Raw genomic sequence first — 19,403 nt, 5'->3', positions numbered from 1 at the left:
GCAGAGGCTTGCCTTAAGCAGATGGTCTGTGTGCATTTGTGCACACACTCTCTCTTTTTCTTATTATTCAAATGAGGGCTACGCTGGAAATGCATATTCTAGAATATGCAGGTTTTGCAGATCCATCTTGCTACCTTGACTGCAGATAGATTGTCTACCTGATGTAGGGGGAAGGGAGGGGTTCTGTTTTCTACACACTTGGCATTCTCACCAAGAAGTCCATCTGGATTGTTACCTGTCTCCCACCCACTGCCCCTTTTAATATGTGTCCAGTAACTCCCAGTTTTGTTTTGTTTTTTCTTTTGTACCTCTTCTCTCTTCATCCCCCTCAGTGGATTTGTATTTTTTTGGAATTTTCCAAACAATCTGCTAGGGCCTTAGAGAGCTTCTTCCCATCTCTTTACCTTTGGGGATTTTCTGTTCTCCATTCTTGTAAGGACAGGGAAGACAAGTGAGGGGAAGGAGATCCCCAGCCCTCATGCTTACCCTGCCCTGTCAGCAAGCTTTCCTCAATGCTGCTCTTATCTCTGCAGGTGCTGCAGTCAGCCAAAGAACAGATCAAGTGGTCACTCCTTCGGTGAAGACCCCACTGTTCCTGGCTCTTCATCCTCTTCAAAAAATTCGCCTGTCTGCTGTGAATTTTCATCTAGTTCCCCAGTTGATGCTCTCAGCGTCATCTCGGGGATCACAGGGATCCTTAAATCTCCATTCTGTTTGTGGTTGTCCCCCCAACCTCCCCTACACCCTTCCTATTCTTTTTCATTCTTCTTGCAGTTCTGGGAGTAAAGCTCCCAGCGTATTTAGGTAATAGGGCAGGAGAAGCACCCTCTTTCTTTCTAGACTGGATTATGCTCACATGCTCCCCTGCCCTGACATTTTTGTAAATTCTGTGCCCTTTGTTGTAGCTAAACTTCAGATTAAAGTAGGAGAAAGAATGTGCTGAATGTTTTCCTGCCTTTGCCTTTACCTGGACCTCATCCCGACACCCCAGCAAGGGGAGGGAGAAAGAGAATTCTTTACTATAGAACAAGTAGGGGTGGGGATGGGTAGGGATTTATCCAGTCTAAGCCCTAGCCCCACTTACTGACCTCAGTGTTTTCTTCCATTCCTTCTTACTGCCCTGTCCTCTGCCTTGGAAAAGGTATTGGGAATAGTTCATAGGGAAGGGACAACACAGAAGAAACAGTGATTTAAATTGTATTGAATAGGGCACATAAAATGCATTCTCTACCCCGATCTGGCATATAGCTTCAAAACTGCCGTCGTGAGTGCCCGTCTCTTAGTTAGCTACCTTAACTCTCCACCCTTACTACCTGTGGGATCTTTGCCTGGTTTGTCTTCTCTGTGTCCTGAAGCAAAGCCAGTTCCTAAAACTAAAACTCCATTCTAGTCTTGGGAAGAAAACTTTCTACTCAGAACTGGGGAAGGAGTAGAACTTATGACTTGGGCGTCTAGGCTCTCTCTGTCCCCTCAACTCCCCGACATGCATTTACTCCTCTGCCTTGGGTCTGCAGTCGCTGCAGCCCACCCTCTCTCTGCTTCAGCCTTACACCCAAGCAGTGCATCTGTGCTCTCCCTGTCTCTAGGTCGCTGAGAGAGGTGCTTTTCTTCTTAAAACCTTTGGGATTTGGATTTCCCCAGGAAGATGGAGAATGGAATGCTCACTCTTGGTTCTAATCTTTCCCCTTGACCCAGAACTTCCTCCCCACAAAAATGTCTTTTAAAACCTTCCTGAGACTTAAGCATTCTGCCCCACTTACTAACTGCCAGTTCTCCAACACTGAAGTGGGGCAGATAACTGGGCATTTTTGAGGGGGCATCTTTGTGTAAAAGATGCATGGAGTCAGGAGATAGCCACCTTCATAAACTGCTCTTGTGCAAAGAGGAATAAAACATTTTTTCAAAACTGCCTTTGTGTGATGTTTCTGTTTCTCTTCCTCTTTTTGGCAGCTACTCCTGTTCTTCCAGCCCCCCCTCATTCCCCATCTTACAATATTTCTTCCCTTGTACCTCAGAGACTCTATAGCAGTGCCCCCCCATCCCTAATTTACGGGGCTGTTTGCCTCCTTGGCATCTCTCCGTCCCCTCGCCTGGAAATTGGCGCCAGGGGTGGGGTGGGGATGGTATTTTCTCAGTGGGAGTCCCAGGGAACTGAGTTTTTCCCCCACCACCCCCAAAGCCAGCTGCCTGCTCCCGCCTTAGCCATTAGTAACCCAGAGACGCGCACCTGCGTGGGGGCTCTCCTCCAGCCCTTGCTCCCTTCCTGCACCTCCCACTCCTGCTCTGAAACGGCGCTGAGCGGGTTATTTATCGGAGCCAGCGCTGCTCCAGAAGGTCAGGACGGTGGTGTAAATAACCTCTTCTCGCCATTTCCCCGTCCCTCCAGAGCCTGCTCCCCTCCCCCTCCTCCACCTTTATTCGCACAAATGAATGTGGCTGGGCTGGCGCAGCGCCTGGCCCTGCATCTTAATGGGGCGGTGAGCTCACAAGATGGATTTAGCTGGGGGTTTTATGGTTGCCGCGGCGACAGAATGCTTTGGTTTTCTTTCCCCCTTCCTCTGCAGGATTTTTAAGGAAGGGGGAGTGTGGGGAGCCTCTTCTCCACTGCAGTTTGAAGGGTTTCCTCAGTCACCTCTGCCGCTCATAAAATGGACCTGCAATTCCAGGATTAAGCAAGGGAGACCAAATTAGTATCTCAGATGGGAAAGGATGAGGGAAGGAAGGTAACAGGGATGGGGAGAGTCTCTCCAGCATCAGAACATGAAACCCAGAGTTTTCCAGTCTTGCCTGCTCTTCTATGAAAACCTGACAATTAAGCTCAACAACTATGGGGCACCTGTGCATGGGATACTCCTCAGCAGGTAGAAAAGAAAAAAACCTGGGTATACCACGTCTGCCTACAGTCCTGCATTGAAAGTTGGAGTGCAAGAGTTTGGATAAAGACTAGGTACTTCTTTTGTCTTTGCCTGTCTGAGCTGGGGAAAAGCAATACTCAGCCTTACCATCCTAATCTTCCTACTCACCACACAGCATTGACCTGGGGGAGGGGCAGTGTCAGTACCAGAGCTGAGTGGTGGTGATGTGTGATGGTGTGGAGCATGGAGTTCTATCCTGTTCTCAAACTTGGAATTCTCTGAGCTTCAGTTTCCCCAGCTTAGCCTGGGTTAAACTCCTGCCTTCTGTTTTCCAGCATGAATGGAACTTTGGTGCCCTGGCCTATGCAGTTTTTTGCCTAGCAGTTTTTTTTTCAGGGCTATGAATAAACACATCCCCAAGCACTGACTGAAGCAGAGCCTGGGAGCGGGGTCTGATTATTTCTCTTCCTTGGTTTCTTTCTGTCTGTAAGCCTCTGTCTTTCTGCTTGTGAACCTTTCCCTCTTTCCCAGGGGATGCTGGGAGGCCCCTTCTCCCCTCTCCCCCCTTCCTCCCCTTTGGCTGGGAAAGTGACTACAGCCTGAACAGTGCCAGACACCTGCCTGCCAGATGTGGCGACTCCCCATTCTTCCCCCCACCCTCTATGTCTATTCTTTCCCTACCCCACTGAGCTCAGGCAGAGGGAGCCCCCCCACAGGGTGATTTACTGCTGCTGCCTCTCTTCCTCAAGTGCCCCCCTCCACTCCTCTCCCTCTCCCTCCCCCTGATGCTCATGCCCCCTCTTTTCCCACAATGTTCTGCAGCTACCTTCTTGGTACAGCCTCCTCCCACTCCTACTCCAGAGTGCTAGGCTATGTAAACGCCAGCTCCTGGACTAGAGAGTGAATGCATGGGGCAAAGGTGATTAGCCTTCTGTTTCACCCATGGGAGAGTACATCAGCAACTGGGCTGAGGACGGGCAGCCAGAGCTGATGTCATTCTCACTGGGGGAGGAAGGGAGGTGACAGAGTGGAGGAGGTGAATGGGGAGGGAACCAACACTCCAAGACTGTCTGGAGAGGAGAAAAAGGTCTCTGAGAACTTCCTTGGTAGGTGACGGAGAGTCCAGAATTGTGGCTGCCTGGTGGACGTCACATCTTTCTGGCTAAGCCTCCAGACCTTATCTTTGAACCTATATCGCAATATGACTTAGGAGATGCCCCTCAGCTCCTCCCCTTCACACTGACCCAAAACACACACTTAGAGAGAACTGCAAGTCCGCACCCTTCTCTCTTTAGTGTTTGTCCTTCTGTGACTTTTCTTTTTTCTTTTCTTTTCTTTTTTTTTTCTTTTCTTTTTTTTTTTTTTTTTTTTTGAGACAGGGTCTCACTCTGTCACCCAGGTTGGAGTGCAGTGGCATGATCAGAGCTCACTGCAGTCTCGACCTCCCTGGGCTCAGGTGATCCCCCCACCTCAGCCTTCTGAGTAACTGGGACTACAGGTGTGTGCCACCATGCCTGACTAACTTTTTGTAGTTTTTATAGAGATGTTTTGCCATATTGCCAGGCTGGTCTTGGACTCCTGGGCTCAAGTAATCCACCTGCCCTGGCCTCCCAAAGTGGTGGGATTACAGGCATGAGCCACTGTACCCAGCCTGGTGTCCTTTTTTTTTTTTTTTTTGAGATGGAGTCTTGTTCTGTCACCCAGGCTGGAGTGTAGTGGTGCAATCTCAGCTCACTGCAACCTCCACCTCCCGGGTTCAAGCGATTCTCCTGCCTCAGCCTCCCAAAGCCTCCCAAGTAGTTGGGATCACAGGCATGCACCCTCATGCCTAGCTTTTTTTTTTTTTTTTTTTTTTGTATTTTTAGTAGAGACAGCATTTCACCATGTTGGCCAGGCTGGTCTCCAACTTCTGACCTCTGGAGATCCGCCCACCTCGGCCTCCCAGAGTGCTGGGATTACAGGTGTGAGCCACCGTGCCTGGCCTATGCTTTTTCTTTATTAATATCTTCTCTCTCATTTCACCCTACCTCCCTTAGTTGTGCTTCTCTTTCTGGTCACCTTCTGCCCACCCCACCCTTCCGTGCCATATCATAATTCCGTGCCATATCATAACCCAATATGATTCCCAGACGTCCCACTAAAGCAGGGACTCATTCAGAGCCTCTTTTCTCCTTCCCATCTATTCTTGGAATCTAACTCCCAAAGGTCCCCTCTGGGCCAGAACAGCGTTCTGATGTGGCACTGAGGTAGGAGGGATGGCTGGGCTGAAGAGTGGCAGAAGCAGGACACATGGAGCAGCATCCAGGAATTTGGGGAGAGGGGAGAGGGAGACAAGAAGATGGAAAGAAACAAAATGAGAGAGAAAAAGTGATTGAGAGACCGAGGCAGAGGCTGAGAGACGGTGAGAATAACAGACTGGGAGAATGAGAGACACAAAGAAGGAAAGCAAGACTGGGAGCAGAGAAAAAGAATAGAGTTGGAAACAGGAAAGTCATAGCAAGAGAAGGCCACTAGGGAGGGGCCAGGCAAGGGGCAGCCTGGCTCTCCAGGGCTCCCTCATGCCGTGAGTCCTGTGTGTGTGAGTGTGTGTGTGGGTGGGTGTGTGCATGGCACATTTGCATAGGGGTCTGCGTATGGATAGGACGATTTCCACAATATTTTTCCATTTCTTTCAGCAGTCTCTTTCCTTGAGGCACTCCATACTAGCCCCCCATCTGCCAGTATTCCGGATGCTCAAGGGACCATTCTGAAGGTATTTCCACAACTCAGCAATCCTGACTTTCTCACTTGGAATGCAGGCCTGCTGGAATGTCCAGGATCTGTAGAATGAAGAGGCCCCATCCCCTCACTGCCCACCCCCCATGCCTGCCCACCAGCTGCTCCTGTCCATCTTCTCCTCCCATTCTCCTTGTATCTCCCCTTCCTCCACACTGACCCCTCCCCCAGCTCTGACCCCCAGCCTGCCTGGGGCCTGGGTCAGAGGGGAGACAAAGACAGGATTTATCACCAGTATTGAGAAGCAGCCAGAGACCAGGGCTGAGGGCAATGACTGACCTCCCTTGGATAGGAGGGAGCACTAGGCCGGATGCTGGGAGGCTGGAAGCCTGGGTTCCAGTGGCTGCTGCTCACAACCCCCAACTTTTCCCACTCCAGCTTTCCTCTCTCCCTTGTCTCTGAAAACTTAGAAAACAGAGAAGAGTATGATCCTGAGGTGATTTTAGCCCTCTGAAGGAAAACCTGGGAGAAGGGAAGAAATGAGATTGATGTCTTGGGGTTATTATCTTATGGATATGGAAGAGGATTTGGAAACTAGAGGCAATCAGGCACCAACTGTTTCCAAGGCTGGGAAAGAGTTCAGGCCTAATACTGCAACAGATGAGAGGGACTGTCCTCTAATATAGAGAGGGACTTCTCAAGAACAGGCCCTGGTTGCCAGTAGGAAAGGAAATAAGGGTGATTATGGGTCCTGAAAGGTGGGAGACACAGTCTCACCTGAAAGCAAAGAAAGAAATGAAATTTACCAATTCTAGCTCTAGCCCCTCTGAAAAAGTCTTCTTTCCTAACATCTCCGACTCCCTCCCGAGAGGTACAAGGAGCAGCTGGTCCTTTACAGTAAACAGACTATTGGCCTGAAATTGTCTCTACTCAGCAGACAGGGTGTGTGCTTGAGAGGGAACGGTATGATCCAGGAGTTTCCGAGAAACCAGACTGTATATCTTTCAGTGGACAGCTCTCGCAGCTTCCCTAGCTGCCCTTGGAAGCCCACCACCAGCCCCTCTAGAATCTCAGTGTGTCAGAAGCCTTCACAAACCCAGCTCAGAAACTTTGGTGCTCCTCCAGCCCCTGGCACCCAACTTCCTGCTTCTTGCCTTTACCCTATTGTCCCGGAAGATGGCAGCTAGAGTTACCTCCAAGTGAGAAGAGGGTGGAAGGATGAGAAACTGAGGGAACTGGGAGTTACCAATCTACCAGTTTCTCACCACAATCCCACCAAGCATTCCCACCCGGGTCTGGTGAGGGAAAACTTGTGATCTCTTCTCTTAAACTCCTCTGTAAGCTGAAACCATTCTGTCAATTTCTGATGCAAAGCCAAAAATTGGAAATTTTAGTGGGAAGGGGTCGTAGATTGCAAGAGAATGGGAGAGGACAAAAGAATTGGGTGGAGGGGGGCGGTGTGGGCACACCAAGTAAGGAAGAAACAGGAAAGGGGAGAAGAGAGCATGTCTTTTTTCCTCAGTCCCCCTTCCCCCAATTGAAGAGGCAGATTTACAGCCTCCGTTTGGAGAGGGGGGTGAGCATAAGGAAGACAGATCTGCAGTTCTGCCCTCTGAGTGTCTGGGTACTTAGCTTTAACTCCCCCATTAGCATCAATCCCCATCTTGCTGCCCATCCGTCTTCTGACATCAGCTCCTTCCCCTCTATGTAGCCCAGGCTTTCTGACCCTAAGTGGCTCTTAAAGGGCCAGTCTAGGCCTTTCTCTCCCTCCTCCCACTCCAGGCAGCAGTCTGGTGTATGTACGCATGTGCATTGTGGCCATCCTTGCTAAGGCCATAGTGGTTGGAGGGCATGGGGGATGGGGGCGATGTGTGACTCTTCCCCAGCTCTGTTTTCCTTAGGGCTCCCTTATATTATGGACCTCCATCTTTGTTCACTTCCTACCCAAACCCAGAACAAGCCCTTTCACTGGGGGGGTCACAGACACATGGCTCCTAGAGCTGAGGGCTGGAGAAGGTATGTGGATCCATAGGCAGATCCACCACCCCTTCTCAATTTCCTGGAGGCCCAGGGCAAGGGATGTCAAGAACTATTGACTGTTTTTAATTCTCAGCAGCAGGTTGGAGGCCAAGACTCCTAGGAGATGCCCTGAGCCCCACATTCCTAGCCTCCTTTCCCAGGGATCCAGGCTGTGGTCTGTGGAGGTGAGGGATTTCAAATCTTCCTTTCCTGTGAGGATGGTGACAGGCCAGAGAAATCTGCCTTTGAATTTTCTGGCTTCTCTTTCCTATTCCTCAGCAACTGAGCTTAAGGGGACAGAGGGGAAATGGGCTTCTCTCCACCTTCTGCAAAAATGTAACAGCACACTAGGGGCTATACAAATGCCAGGATGCTTGGAAAGTTCCTCCCCTATCTGCCTTCAATCCTTTCTGCTGCAAAGCTCTGCAGTCCTCTGAGGGGCTCTACAGGATAGTCAACCCCTCTTCCTGATACCTGAAACCCATTCCTCACCTCCCTCTGTGCTTCCTTCTCTGGCTCAGGAGGAGAGGGAATGTGTGGGTGGGGGCCTTGGGAAAATGGCCATGTTAAAAATAGGAGCCCCCCAGCTGCACCCCCCAGTGGACCCTTATTTATCACCTTCCAAACCTCACTCTCAAAGAAGCATAAATATTCCTAATTCCTGAAGGCCACCCTGGACTCATAAATTTAACTGGGGAGGTGGGCAAGGAGAGGAGTGAGGTGCATGGGATGGGGAGCTTACTGCAGCCTTGAGGAAGCAGAATCTCCTGGGGGAGGCGCCTGACTTGTCTGTCCCCTTGCAGATGCCAATGGGTCTTCATAGGGAGGAGGAGGAGGAGCCTTTCTGTCAATATTTCCTTTGGGGAGTAGTCTTCTCTCACTGCACTTTCCCTCCCTCCCCTAAAAACAAACAAAAAACCAAAAACCCTACCTTCCTTCTGGTCTTCCCCATTAGTTCTCTGTCGCTCTCCCTCCCTCTTTTCTTTGCTATTACCTTTCAGTTGTCCTTTCCTGCTTCTCCCTCTCTCTCACCTCCCTATTGCGCCTTTCTCTGTCGTTGCTTCTCTGATGCTTTCCCTTTTCAGAGCCATTGTGTGAAAAGGAAATTTCCGTCTCTTATTCAGTCTGGATAGTGAGATTTGAAAAGTCCCTCTCTCGGTGCCCGGATCTCCCTGCTTCAGCCCGTGTGGACCCTCAAATGCGTCCTTTCTCTTCATGTCTCCTTTCTTCTCGGATCTTGGACAAATTACCCAACCCCCCACTTATCTCCTTAACTCTCTCTCTCTTCCCCTGCCTTCCTTCTCTCCTCAGCCTTCCTGTCTTTCTGTCATCCTTTTGCCCCCTCAGTTTCCCCTTCGTTCCTCAGGTCGGAATCCTCATTCCCTGTTCAGTCTCCTCTGCTCTCCCTGTTGGCCCCCACCCGCACCCCTCAGACTCGACTCCTCCGCCTATGTGTACCCCTCAGACCCCATCATCCCTTCAGTTCCCATCACCACCACACCCCGGTTTTCCCTCCCAGTGGACGAAAAAGAAGGGAGGAGGGGGCTGAGGAACAGGTAGAGGGAGAGCCATTCCTTGAGGGGAGGGAAAGAGGAGAAAAAACAGGGGAGAGGAAGAGGGACGCAGCGACGAGGGGAGGGGTATCCTCACTCCCCAGCAGCGGCACCCCCCTCCCCGCGGCCGCTGAGCCATAAATCAGGGCCAAGGCGGTTTGGCCAATGGTAGGGTGACTCGTAAATCGCCCTGTCAAGCTCAGCCAATGAGAGGCGGCGTTAAATCAAGTTCTGTCAGCGCTTGGCCAATGAAAGGCCCTGAGCTGACCATAAATCTGCCTGTAAGAGACAGCGAAAGAGAGAGAGCGTGCGAACGAGCAAGAACAGCCGGGGCGGGCGACTGGGGAGGGGGCGGGGGGAGCGCGGGAACGGGGAATGGGGAGACGAGCTTAAGAGAAAAAAAAAGGCGATAACAGAGGTACAGGCGATGAAGACGGCCTACAGGAGAGACGGACAGATGGAAAGAGACAAAGAGAGGCCGTGAGAGATAGCGTCAGAAAGTCAGCGATAGAGCTCGGACTCGGGCGGGAGACTGACAGAGATAAAGAGACAAAGAGAGACAGACGGTGACTCACACTCGTGAGCATACAGGGCCTCCAAACACACACACTTCCGGGGACACGCATGAGCGACGCACCACGAGGGACCCAGTAGGGCTCACGCGCCAAGCACAACCGCAAGAGAGAGAACGCCTCTAGAAAGCCTGATCTTAAGTTTCTTTCCCCTCATTCAACCCTTATTGAAATTAGGGGCGGGGGTGGCTGTGTGGGCTGTGGAGGGTGGCTGCTTTCTTACTAAGATCTGTCCTCCATGGTCTTAGACCCCAGGATTTCCTTCTGTGTCTCCTGAGTTTTTTTTTTTTCCCCCCCAGCGACTGATAATTGGGAAGTCCTTTCTGAGGTCTAACTTCAATCCCTATTGCTTCACCTTTCTACTTGACACTGTTGTGATTTGCTTTCTAAGAACATGTAAAGTAAATCCTTTTACAACCCTTCAGAGAGTTGTCAACTTTCAGAATCTTAGGTCTGAATAGGAAGCACTGTTAGGGATCATCTGGGCATTCGACCCTAGTTTTAGAAAGGCAGTTTTGAGACTGCCCTCAAATCACGGTCTTACAACATATTAGTCATTCGGCCTTGGACAAATAACCTATTTGTGCTTCAGTTTTCACATTTGTAAGAAAGAAATTATAATTTCATGTAAATGAAATAATGTATGTACAGGGAACTGCACGGGGCACGTGTTAAGAGTGTACCCGGCACCCCGCTTTGTACAGTTGATAAAATCTGAGCCCCAGAGTTGTCCAGAGATCTGCCCAAGTTCCCAGAGCTAATTATCAGAGAGCCTTGACTGAAACCTGTGTCTCTACACCCATACACTGTTGTTCTTCATTGGTCCAACAGTTTACCTGTCTGGACCTCTGCCTTAGTAGCCCCAGCTTGATTTGGTTTAGGTTCCTGTGACTTTCTTGGAAGGAGGACACCCAAAAGTGCATGTTCCATATTAGGAGTCAGGATTCCTGGACCCTAGAAGTGTATTGCATATGAGGGTGTCAATCTGTCCACCTCAACTGTGATTCTTTCTGCCCTTAATATCTTCAGATTTTACTTTGTTCTGTCAAACCATGGACTTGGGGTAGGAAGGCGACAACATGCAGCCAGAGCATTAATGTCAGCATGACTCACATTTCATCCCCAGTGCCACCCCAGTGCCCACACTGCTACTCCTCCCAGCCCCACCCCAAGTAGACAATAATATCTCATGAATAATAAATGTCTCATTCTTCACCTTTCTTCCTAAGCTTTGGGGGAAAGGGAGGGTGCAAATCCCTGGGTCTCTATTCCCTGGTCTCTGCATTCCCAGTCCTGCCTACTGTCCTCAACTGGGAAGCCAGAAAGGAAACGCAGGGAACCAGCGTCACCTGGTGGCCACAGGTGCTTTAAGGGTGTGTGTAAGCATACACATTGTGACAGGATTTGGTCATTCTGAAGGGAAGGAATGGTATGGTTTCCTAGCCTGGCTCCTGAGCCCTTTTAACTAGAGTCTTTGTTTTCCTGCTTTCTTTCGTTTTCTTTTCTTTCCCTTTTTCTTTTTTTTTTTTGGTTTGAGACAAAGTCTCGCTCAGCCACCCAGGCTGGAGTGCAGTGACGTGATCTCTCGGCTCACTGCAACCACTGTCTCCCGGGTTCAAGCGATTCTCCCGTCTCAGCCTCCCGAGTAGCTAGGATTACAGGCACCTGCCATCATGCCTGGTTAATTTTTGTATTTTATTTTATTTATTTATTTATTAATTATTATTTTGAGACAGAGTTTCACTCTTGTTGCCCAGGCTGGAGTGCAATGGCATGATCTTGGCTCCCTGCAACCGCCTCCTGGGTTCAAGCGATTCTCCTGCCTCAGCCTTCTGAGTAGCTGGGATTACAGGCATGCACCACCATGCCTGGCTAATTTTTGTATTTTTAGTAAAGGTGGGGTTTCACCATGTTGGCCAGGTTGGTCTTGAACTCCTGACCTTAGGTGATCTGCCCGCCTCAGCCTCCCAAAGTGCTAGAATTACAGACGTGAGCCACTCCACTAGGCCTGTTCTCCTGCTTTCATAAGTCCAGATGACAAATGCAAGGGAACTGAAGGCCTGGGACTCAGGTGAATTAGCCCTGTGAACAAGACTCTGCCAGGGCACCTGGAACCTTTTTCTGCCTTTGCCTCAGCTAAGCTCAGTTCCATTTCTACAGACCAAGGAGTCCTCCTCCATGACCATTCCTCTCACACAGAGCGAGGGCTGGGGGGCTGGATATAATCCCCAGCTGGATTATAAAACTTTTTTGAGATGAATAAACTTGTTTGTAGGGATGGTGGATCCTGGCAGCAGTGGTTAGGGGCAGAGGCGATTTCTGGGAAGTTAAACAAAAAGGCTAATCCTCTTAAATCACCTCACATGTTTTATTACCTAGAAACCCCTCTTCTAAAGGCTACGTCCCATGCCAGCTGCTTCCTGCTTCTGCTTTGACCTAGGTACCCCTGAATCCTTAGGTATTAGATTCCAGCTCCTGGTGGCCACAGGTGCTTTAGGGATATTTGTGAGCATGCACATGGTGACAGGATTTGGTCATGCAGGAGGGATGGAATAGTATGGTCTCCTCCTAGCCTGGCCCCTGAGCCTAACCGTGACCTGTTTCCTTCTTCCCCAGAGACCACACCTGAGCATTAAAAGCACAGAATTCGTTTATTAATAGTTAATAATACTTCTTGGGCAGTCTAGGGCTGAAACATTGATCAAGTGATGGAGAGACTTGATTTGGGAGGCTGAGGAGAGGTTGTTGTGAAAATGCCCGCACGTGTTATTTCACCTATTCTCCTATCAGCTGGCCACTTTGGTCCTGGAGGAGATGGTTCTGAATTCTGGTGACTAGGGTCACAGTTCTAATGGAGCCTATGGAAACTCCAGGGCCCTCTTTTTAAAACGGAGCCATATGCTTGGCGGAATTGGCGGTTCATGGCTGCATACAGCACAGGGTTGATGCAACCGTTGAGCCAGGTGAGGTTGGCAGCAAGCATGTGGACCACCCGGGGAGCCTGGACTCTGGCATCCAGAATGTTGAGCAGCAAGAAGGGGACGTAGCTCAGGGCAAAGCAGAGGAACACAGCAAAACACATTTGAGTCACCTTCCCAAATTCCGATGAAGAATCTGGAGCTCTTCGGGCTCCTTTAATTGGCTGGGCTTTGGCAGATGCTTCTGGAGGGCTTTTCTCTGCCATCTGCTTAGCTCTCTTGCTGTTGATCTGGTCTCCCACTTCTGATGAATCCCCTTCCAGGGTCTGGGTGGTGGCAGCATTGACTGACTCAGATGAAATCCCCTCACTGGGTCCTCCTGATGCTAACCTGCTGTCCAGCTCCTGGAAACGACCAGGCATAGCCTCATCAGTCCCAGCCACATGGTTGGAGTGGATGCTTGCCTGTCGCAACTTGTATTGGTCCAGTGCCTGTGCTGCTCGTTTGACCTGGCGGTGGATGAGGCAATAGAAGATGCCAACACTGCTGAGTCCAAGCACAAAGTAGATGCCCATGAGGATGGTGGTGTAAGGGCGGCCTCGGATGCGGTCAAAGCTGCAGGTGCAGACTACAGGTACCAGGATATAAATAGGCCAAAGGGGGGCGAAGCTGGCCACACCCACAACCCAGGTGCTCACCAGTGCCAGCACTATCCCCTTGGCACTGAAAACTTTGGGAAAAAGCTTAGGGTGGGCAATGAGGAGGTAGCGTCCCAGTGCGATGAGGCAGAGGGTCAGGATGGAGACAGAATTGGAGGCAAAAAGGAGGAGCCCAAATGCCCTGCAGAAGGTGGCACCGGTGCGCCAGTGCAGGTGGAGGTAGGTGTCCACAGAGAAGGGCTGAAGGACCGTGCAGTAGAGGAGATCAGCCAGTGTGAGGTTGGCTATGAGCAGGTTGAATCGGGTACGGAGCTTGCGCTGGATGACCAAGGCCAATAGGGTGAGCACGTTGCCCACGGTGCCTGTCACAGCCACCACCACCCCCCAGCTAACTGCAACATAACGATAGCCCAGCACAGACTCATGGTAGCAGGAGAAGTTGGCGTCAGAGGTTTTCTGCATGATAGAGGCTAAAGAAGCAGAGGGTAAAAGAGGAAGAGGGAATCAGAACCTAGCATTCAACTTATATCTCTTTTTTTTTTTTTTTTTTTTTTGAGACGGAGTCTCGCTCTGCAGCCCAGGCTGGAGTGCAGTGGCCGGATCTCAGCTCACTGCAAGCCCCGCCTCCTGGGTTTACGCCATTCTCCTGCCTCAGCCTCCCAAGTAGCTGGGACTACAGGAGCCCGCCACGTCGCCCGGCTGGTTTTTTTTTTGTGTGTGTGTTTTTTAGTAGAGACGGGGTTTCACCGTGTTAGCCAGGATGGTCTTGATCTCCTGACCTCGTGATCCGCCCGTCTCGGCCTCCCAAAGTGCTGGGATTACAGGCTTGAGCCACGGCGCCCGGCCTCAACTTATATCTCTTGAACAGCTCTGGCACTCTGGACATCTGAAGTGCTCCTGGACCTCACTTTAATTCGCTATCCTCCTGAACCATTCCCAGGCCTCTTCATCTCAAGATCCCTAACTCTCTCCTTAGGTTCTCTAGTCCTTTCCCATTCTCAAATATTTCCCCAAGTTTTTATCTAAATATCTCTTGCCTAAATATCTTAGTCTTATTCTGCTCCAAACCACAGTCCTCTTCTATATCTATCCCATTGCTCTCAGTAAACCCAGTGCCCTCCAACTTTTCTAATTCCTTCCTTATCCCTGAAGATCCTCAGGAGTCCCCTCTCTCTATTCAGCATCCTGTATTCAGGATCCTCTCTGTATTCAGTTCCCTCTACTCCTGTCCACTACACACACATATAGGCTTTAGTCATTTCTGTTTGTTACGACCTGGGAGATGAGGAGACCAAGAAGGTAAAAGTAAACCCACCACAAAAGTACTTACCTGAGTTTCTCAGCCTTCAATTCTTTCTCTGATGGAAGAAGTTCAACTCACCCAAAGAGCAGTCCTTTCTGGTGGACAGTCAGGCTTCAAGCAGGAGGCATCCTGCTCTTAAGTTCCCTATTATACTCCACTGAAAGAATAAGAAACTCCCCCGTTACCCAATCCCAGCCACTTCCTTCACCACCTCCGGTCCTACTCATTTTGCTTTGGCTAGTGAAATCTAGGCTTCTCTGTTGAAATTCCCCTGCTACTTACCTCAGAGTCGTTTCACTCTTTCCTTTCTCCTTCCTGAAACCCAAACTCTGTTTTCTTCCCCTCTTTGCATGGCAGAAGTCATCTGTAAGATCATTGCTGAGAATTGCTAGGGCACGGAGTCAGAGCATCAGAACATTTGGGCCACTCCTCAAAGGGCCAAAAGATAAGACCAAGTTCCAGGAGCAACTTTAGGTACCCCCAGAAGCCTTGGGTTTGTTTCGGAGGAGCACTACCTTTCTTCTCTCCAGGGCTTGGACATGGTTCAAGTCAGAGGGGCCCATGTAACACCCTAGCACATCTGAGAAACTGAGTCAGATGAAGAAAAGTGGGAATGAGGCCTCCAGGATTCTGGTTTCATTCCCCTCAAGGGATCAGGGTCCTGGTCAATCATTCATTTATCCATTCACCCAACAACTTTGTCTTGAGTGCCTACTATACATCAGACTCTGATCTAGACACTAGGGATACAAGAACATCTGATACATGGCCTTGTGCATAGTCTACTAGGGGAGACAGATACATAATTATGCAAATGCTTAATCGGTTCTCCAGAGCAAAGTTGAGTAAACTTCGCCCTATGGGCCAAATCTAGTCTGCTATCTGTTTTTGTATAGCCTGTGACCCAAGAATGTTTTTTTTTCCATTTAATAATGGTTATATTTTAGGCCAGGTGCAGTGGCTCACACCCATAATCCCAGCACTTTGGGAGGCCAAGGAGGGCAGATCACTTGAGGTCAGGAGTTTGAGACCAGCTTGGCCAACATGATGAAGCCCTGTCTCTACTAAAAATACAAAAATTAGCCAGGCGTGGTGGGTGTGCCTGTAATCCCAGCTACCAGGGAGGCTGAGGCAAGAGAATCGCTTGAACTGGGGAGGTGGAGGTTGCTTTCAGTGAGCCGAGATCAGATCGTGCCACTGCACTCCAGCCTGGATGACAGAGCAAGACTCAGTCTCAAAAAAATAATAAATAAATAAATAAATAACATAAAAATGGTTATATTTTAAATTGTTATATAAGTACCTATGTAATACCCTCAGTTTTATCTCTTGATCAACACAGTTTAAAATAGTTATAATCAGGCCTTTTGAGAAAAAGTTTGCTGAGGCTTGCTTTAAAATATTATATAGGCCTGGCTTGGAGGCTCATGCCTGTAATCCCAACATTTTGGGAGGCTGAGCTGGGAGGATGGCTTCAGATCAGGAGTTTAAGACCAGCCTGGGCAACATAGTGAGACCCTGTCTTTGTTTTTTTTTTTTTTTTTTTTTTTTTTTGAGACGGAGTCTCGCTCTGTCGCCCAGGTTGGAGTGCAGTGGCCGGATCTCAGCTCACTGCAAGCTCCACCTCCCGGGTTTAGGCCATTCTCCTGCCTCAGCCTCCCAAGTAGCTGGGACTACAGGCGCCCACCACCTCACCCGGCTAATTTTTTTTTTTGTATTTTTAGTGGAGACGGGGTTTCATCGTGTTAGCCAGGATGGTCTCGATCTCCTGACCTCGTGATCCGCCCGTCTCGGCCTCCCAAAGTGCTGGGATTACAGGCTTGAGCCACCGCGCCCGGCCTGACCCTGTCTTTACAATAAATAAATTAAAACAAAAATAGCCAGATGTGGTGCTGTGTACCTATAGTCCCAGCTACTGGGGAGGCTGAGGTGGGAGGATCATTTGAATCTGGGAGGTCAAGACTGCAATGAGCTAAGATCATGCCACTATACTCCAGCCTGGGTGACACAGTAGGACTCTGTCTCTGAAAAATTAGAAAAACAAACTAATAGGCTGGGCGCAGTGGCTCACACCTGTAATCCCAGCACTTTGGGAGGCCGAGGCAGGTGGATCACGAGGTCAGGCATTTAAGACCAGCCTGGCCAACATAGTGAAACCCTGTCTCTACTAAAAATACAAAAAATTAGCTGGGTGTGGTGGCAGGTGCCTGTAATCCCAGCTACTCGGGAGGCTGAGACAGGAGAATTGCTTGAACCTAGTAGGTGGAGGTTGCGGTGAGCCGAGATAGCGCCACTGCACTCCAGCCCGGGCGACAGTGTGAGACTCCATCTCAAAAACAAACAAGCAAAAAACAAGTAAAAAAAACAAACCAAAAATACATGGCTGGGTGCAGTGGCTCACACCTGTAATCCCAGCACTTTGGGAGGCCAAGGTGGGTGGATCACTTGAGGTCAAGAGTTTGAGACCAGCCTGGCCAATATGATGAAACTCCGTCTCTACTAAAAGTACAAAAATTAGTGATCTGGTGGTGCATGCCTGTAATCCCAGCTACTCGGGAGGCTGAGACAGGAGAATCGCTTGAACCCGGGAGGCGCAGGTTGCAGTGAGCCAAGATTGCACCACTGCACTCCAGCCTGGGCAACAGAGCAAAAACTTTTTCTCAAAAAACAAAACAAAACAAAACAACCCAGAACTATATATCAGAGGCTTAGAGAAAAGGAGCACACTATTAAGGAGGAGGTGAGGAAAGGGTTCACAGAGAGGTAACTGAGCTGCATTTTGAATGATGAACAGGAGAGTATTTTGGGAGATAAGTAGAAGAATATTCTAGACAAAGAGAACAGTATGTGTAGAGGCGCAGAGGTTCAGGTAGAAGCCAACAAAGGGCATGAGGTAGAGAGCAACAGAGAAGAGCTTGGAGAGTTGAGCAGGCAGGGTCAAGGGGGACCTTGTGTATTGTGCTAAGGAGCTGGTTTCATGCTGAAGGAGTTGGTGAGATTTGCACTTAGATTGCTGTAAGGAATGAAGGCATGCAGGCTGGGAGTGAGCGAAATGGGTAAAGAGGCACTAGTTCAGACAAGAGATAGAATGGGCCTAAGTTAGGGCCAGACCACCTGTATAATTGCATAGGGTCTTGGAGTTTGAAGGGACTAGTGCTTGGTTCAATGCTTGTCAATCACTGTCTTTAAATTCTTTTTTTTTTTTTTTTTTTTTGAGACAGAGTCTCGCTCTGTTGCCCAGGCTGGAGTGCAGTGGCCGGATCTCAGCTCACTGCAAGTTCCGCCTCCCAGGTTTATGCCATTCTCCTGCCTCAGCTTCCTGAGTAGCTGGGACTACAGGCGCCCGTCACCTCGCCCGGCTAGTTTTTTTTTTTTGTATATTTTTAGTAGAGATGGGGTTTCACTGTGTTAGCCAGGATGGTCTCGATCTCCTGATCTTGTGATCCGCCCATCTTGGCCTCCCAAAGTGCTGGGATTACAGGCTTGAGCCACCGCGCCCGGCTAAATTCTTTTTTTTTTTTTTTTTTTGAGATGGAGTCTCGCTCTGTCCCCCAGGCTGGAGTACAGTGGCACGATCTCGGCTCACTGCAAGCTCCACCTCTCAGGTTCACGCCATTCTCCTGCATCAGCCTACTGAGTAGCTGGGACTACGGGCACCCACCACTGCGACCAGCTAATTTTTTGTATTTTTAGTAGAGGGTTTCACCGTGGTCTCGATCTCCTGACCTTGCGATCCGCCCTCCTCGGCTTCCCAAAGTGCTGGGATTACAGGCATGAGCCGCAGCGCCCGGCCAATACTATACTTTTTGAATAAGGGGCCCTGCTTTTTCATTTTGCACTGGGTCCCACAAATTATGGAGCCAGTCCTGGTTAGGGCAGTGGTTGTGGGAATGAAGAAATGATAAGGATCCATATGTTGTTAGGAGGTCAAATAGGACTTATTTAGTGATTCATTGGATGAAGTGTTAGGAAGAAGGAGGAAGTAGGATAACGTTCTGCTTTCCAGAGGGATGATGGGGCTCTTAATAAGATAGGAAATGTGGCCGGGCATGGTGGCTCACGCCTGTAATCCTAGCACTTTGGGAGGCCGAGGTAGGCGGATCAGGAGGTCAGGAGATCGAGACTATCCTGGCTAACATGGTAGAACCCCGTCTCTACTAAAAATACAAAATATTAGCCAGGAGTGGTGGCGGGCGCCTGTAGTCCCAGCTACTTGGGAAGCTGAGGCAGGAGAATGACATGAACCCAGGAGATGGAGCTTGCAGTGAGCCGAGATCGTGCCACTGCACTCCAGCTTGGGCGACAGAGCGAGACTCTGCCTCAGAAAAAAAAAAAAAAAGGAAATGTGGGAGGAGGAGCAGGCTTAGGGAAAGGGGTAAATAATGAATTCAGTTTTAAACTAGCAGACTTGAGGTACTTGTGGGGTATGCTAGTATCCCAGACTCTCTAATCCCAATTTCTTCCAGTCCCTATCTCCTTCCCCACATGTGACCCAGTCCCTGCTTTTCTTTACCCACTCTTCTATAGGGCCTCTCTTGTTCCTCATCCTTCTGAATCCTCCCAACCCTTTTAAAGCTAGATTTACCGGAAAACAAACATGAAAACAACCACCAAAACACTCCTTATTGGGTTCCAATTCTGAACCCACAGTGAACACCCACCTGTCAACTTCACAGTTGACAAACCCAGGAGGCCCCCATTCCCCTCTTCTTCCTGTTTAACAGACATCATCCCAACTTCCCTTCTCCTTTCTTCTGCAAGACTGGGAAGTGGGTAGAGAGGGGGAAGTGCGCAGAGATGGAAGTCAGG

General features: G+C 49.6%; 2 protein-coding genes and 1 long non-coding RNA gene across 4 annotated transcripts in view; 1 reads left to right on the top strand and 2 right to left on the bottom strand.

Annotated features, from left to right (window-relative positions):
* The window catches only part of COPZ1 (COPI coat complex subunit zeta 1), a 30,093-nt gene extending 28,184 nt beyond the window's left edge, over positions 1 to 1,909 (top strand). The window contains exon 9 of one of the 2 annotated variants that reach the window (XM_033221812.1): positions 534 to 1,909. In XM_033221812.1, the coding sequence (XP_033077703.1) occupies positions 534 to 581 (48 nt within the window). In that variant the 3' untranslated portion in view covers positions 582 to 1,909. The remainder of the gene's footprint in view (positions 1 to 533) is intronic. The other variant, XM_033221813.1, reaches the window with a different exon arrangement.
* On the bottom strand, positions 766 to 10,858 carry LOC117089997. The gene is made up of 2 exons (XR_004439840.1): positions 8,332 to 10,858; positions 766 to 2,654 (listed from the first exon to the last, which is right to left on the bottom strand). It is a non-coding gene; the product is annotated as an uncharacterized LOC117089997 (long non-coding RNA).
* Positions 10,859 to 12,346: 1,488 nt separating this feature from the next.
* Positions 12,347 to 14,759, bottom strand: GPR84 (G protein-coupled receptor 84). The gene is made up of 2 exons (XM_033221811.1): positions 14,622 to 14,759; positions 12,347 to 13,761 (listed from the first exon to the last, which is right to left on the bottom strand). The coding sequence occupies exon 2, from the start codon at positions 13,751 to 13,753 to the stop codon at positions 12,563 to 12,565; it is 1,191 nt and encodes a 396-aa protein (XP_033077702.1). The 5' UTR covers positions 13,754 to 13,761; positions 14,622 to 14,759; the 3' UTR covers positions 12,347 to 12,562.
* Positions 14,760 to 19,403: the final 4,644 nt, after the last annotated feature.

Source organism: Trachypithecus francoisi, unplaced genomic scaffold (assembly GCF_009764315.1).
Source record: "Trachypithecus francoisi isolate TF-2019V2 unplaced genomic scaffold, Tfra_2.0 Lachesis_group11, whole genome shotgun sequence".
NCBI classification, from domain to species: Eukaryota; Metazoa; Chordata; class Mammalia; order Primates; family Cercopithecidae; genus Trachypithecus; species Trachypithecus francoisi.
Note: the sequence above shows the minus strand (reverse complement) of the source record. Positions and strands in the feature narration are given on the sequence as shown.

Bases quoted from the DNA above. Each gene is read 5' to 3' on its own strand.
- GPR84 (XM_033221811.1), bottom strand. From the start codon at position 13,753: ATGCAGAAAACCTCTGACGCCAACTTCTCCTGCTACCATGAGTCTGTG.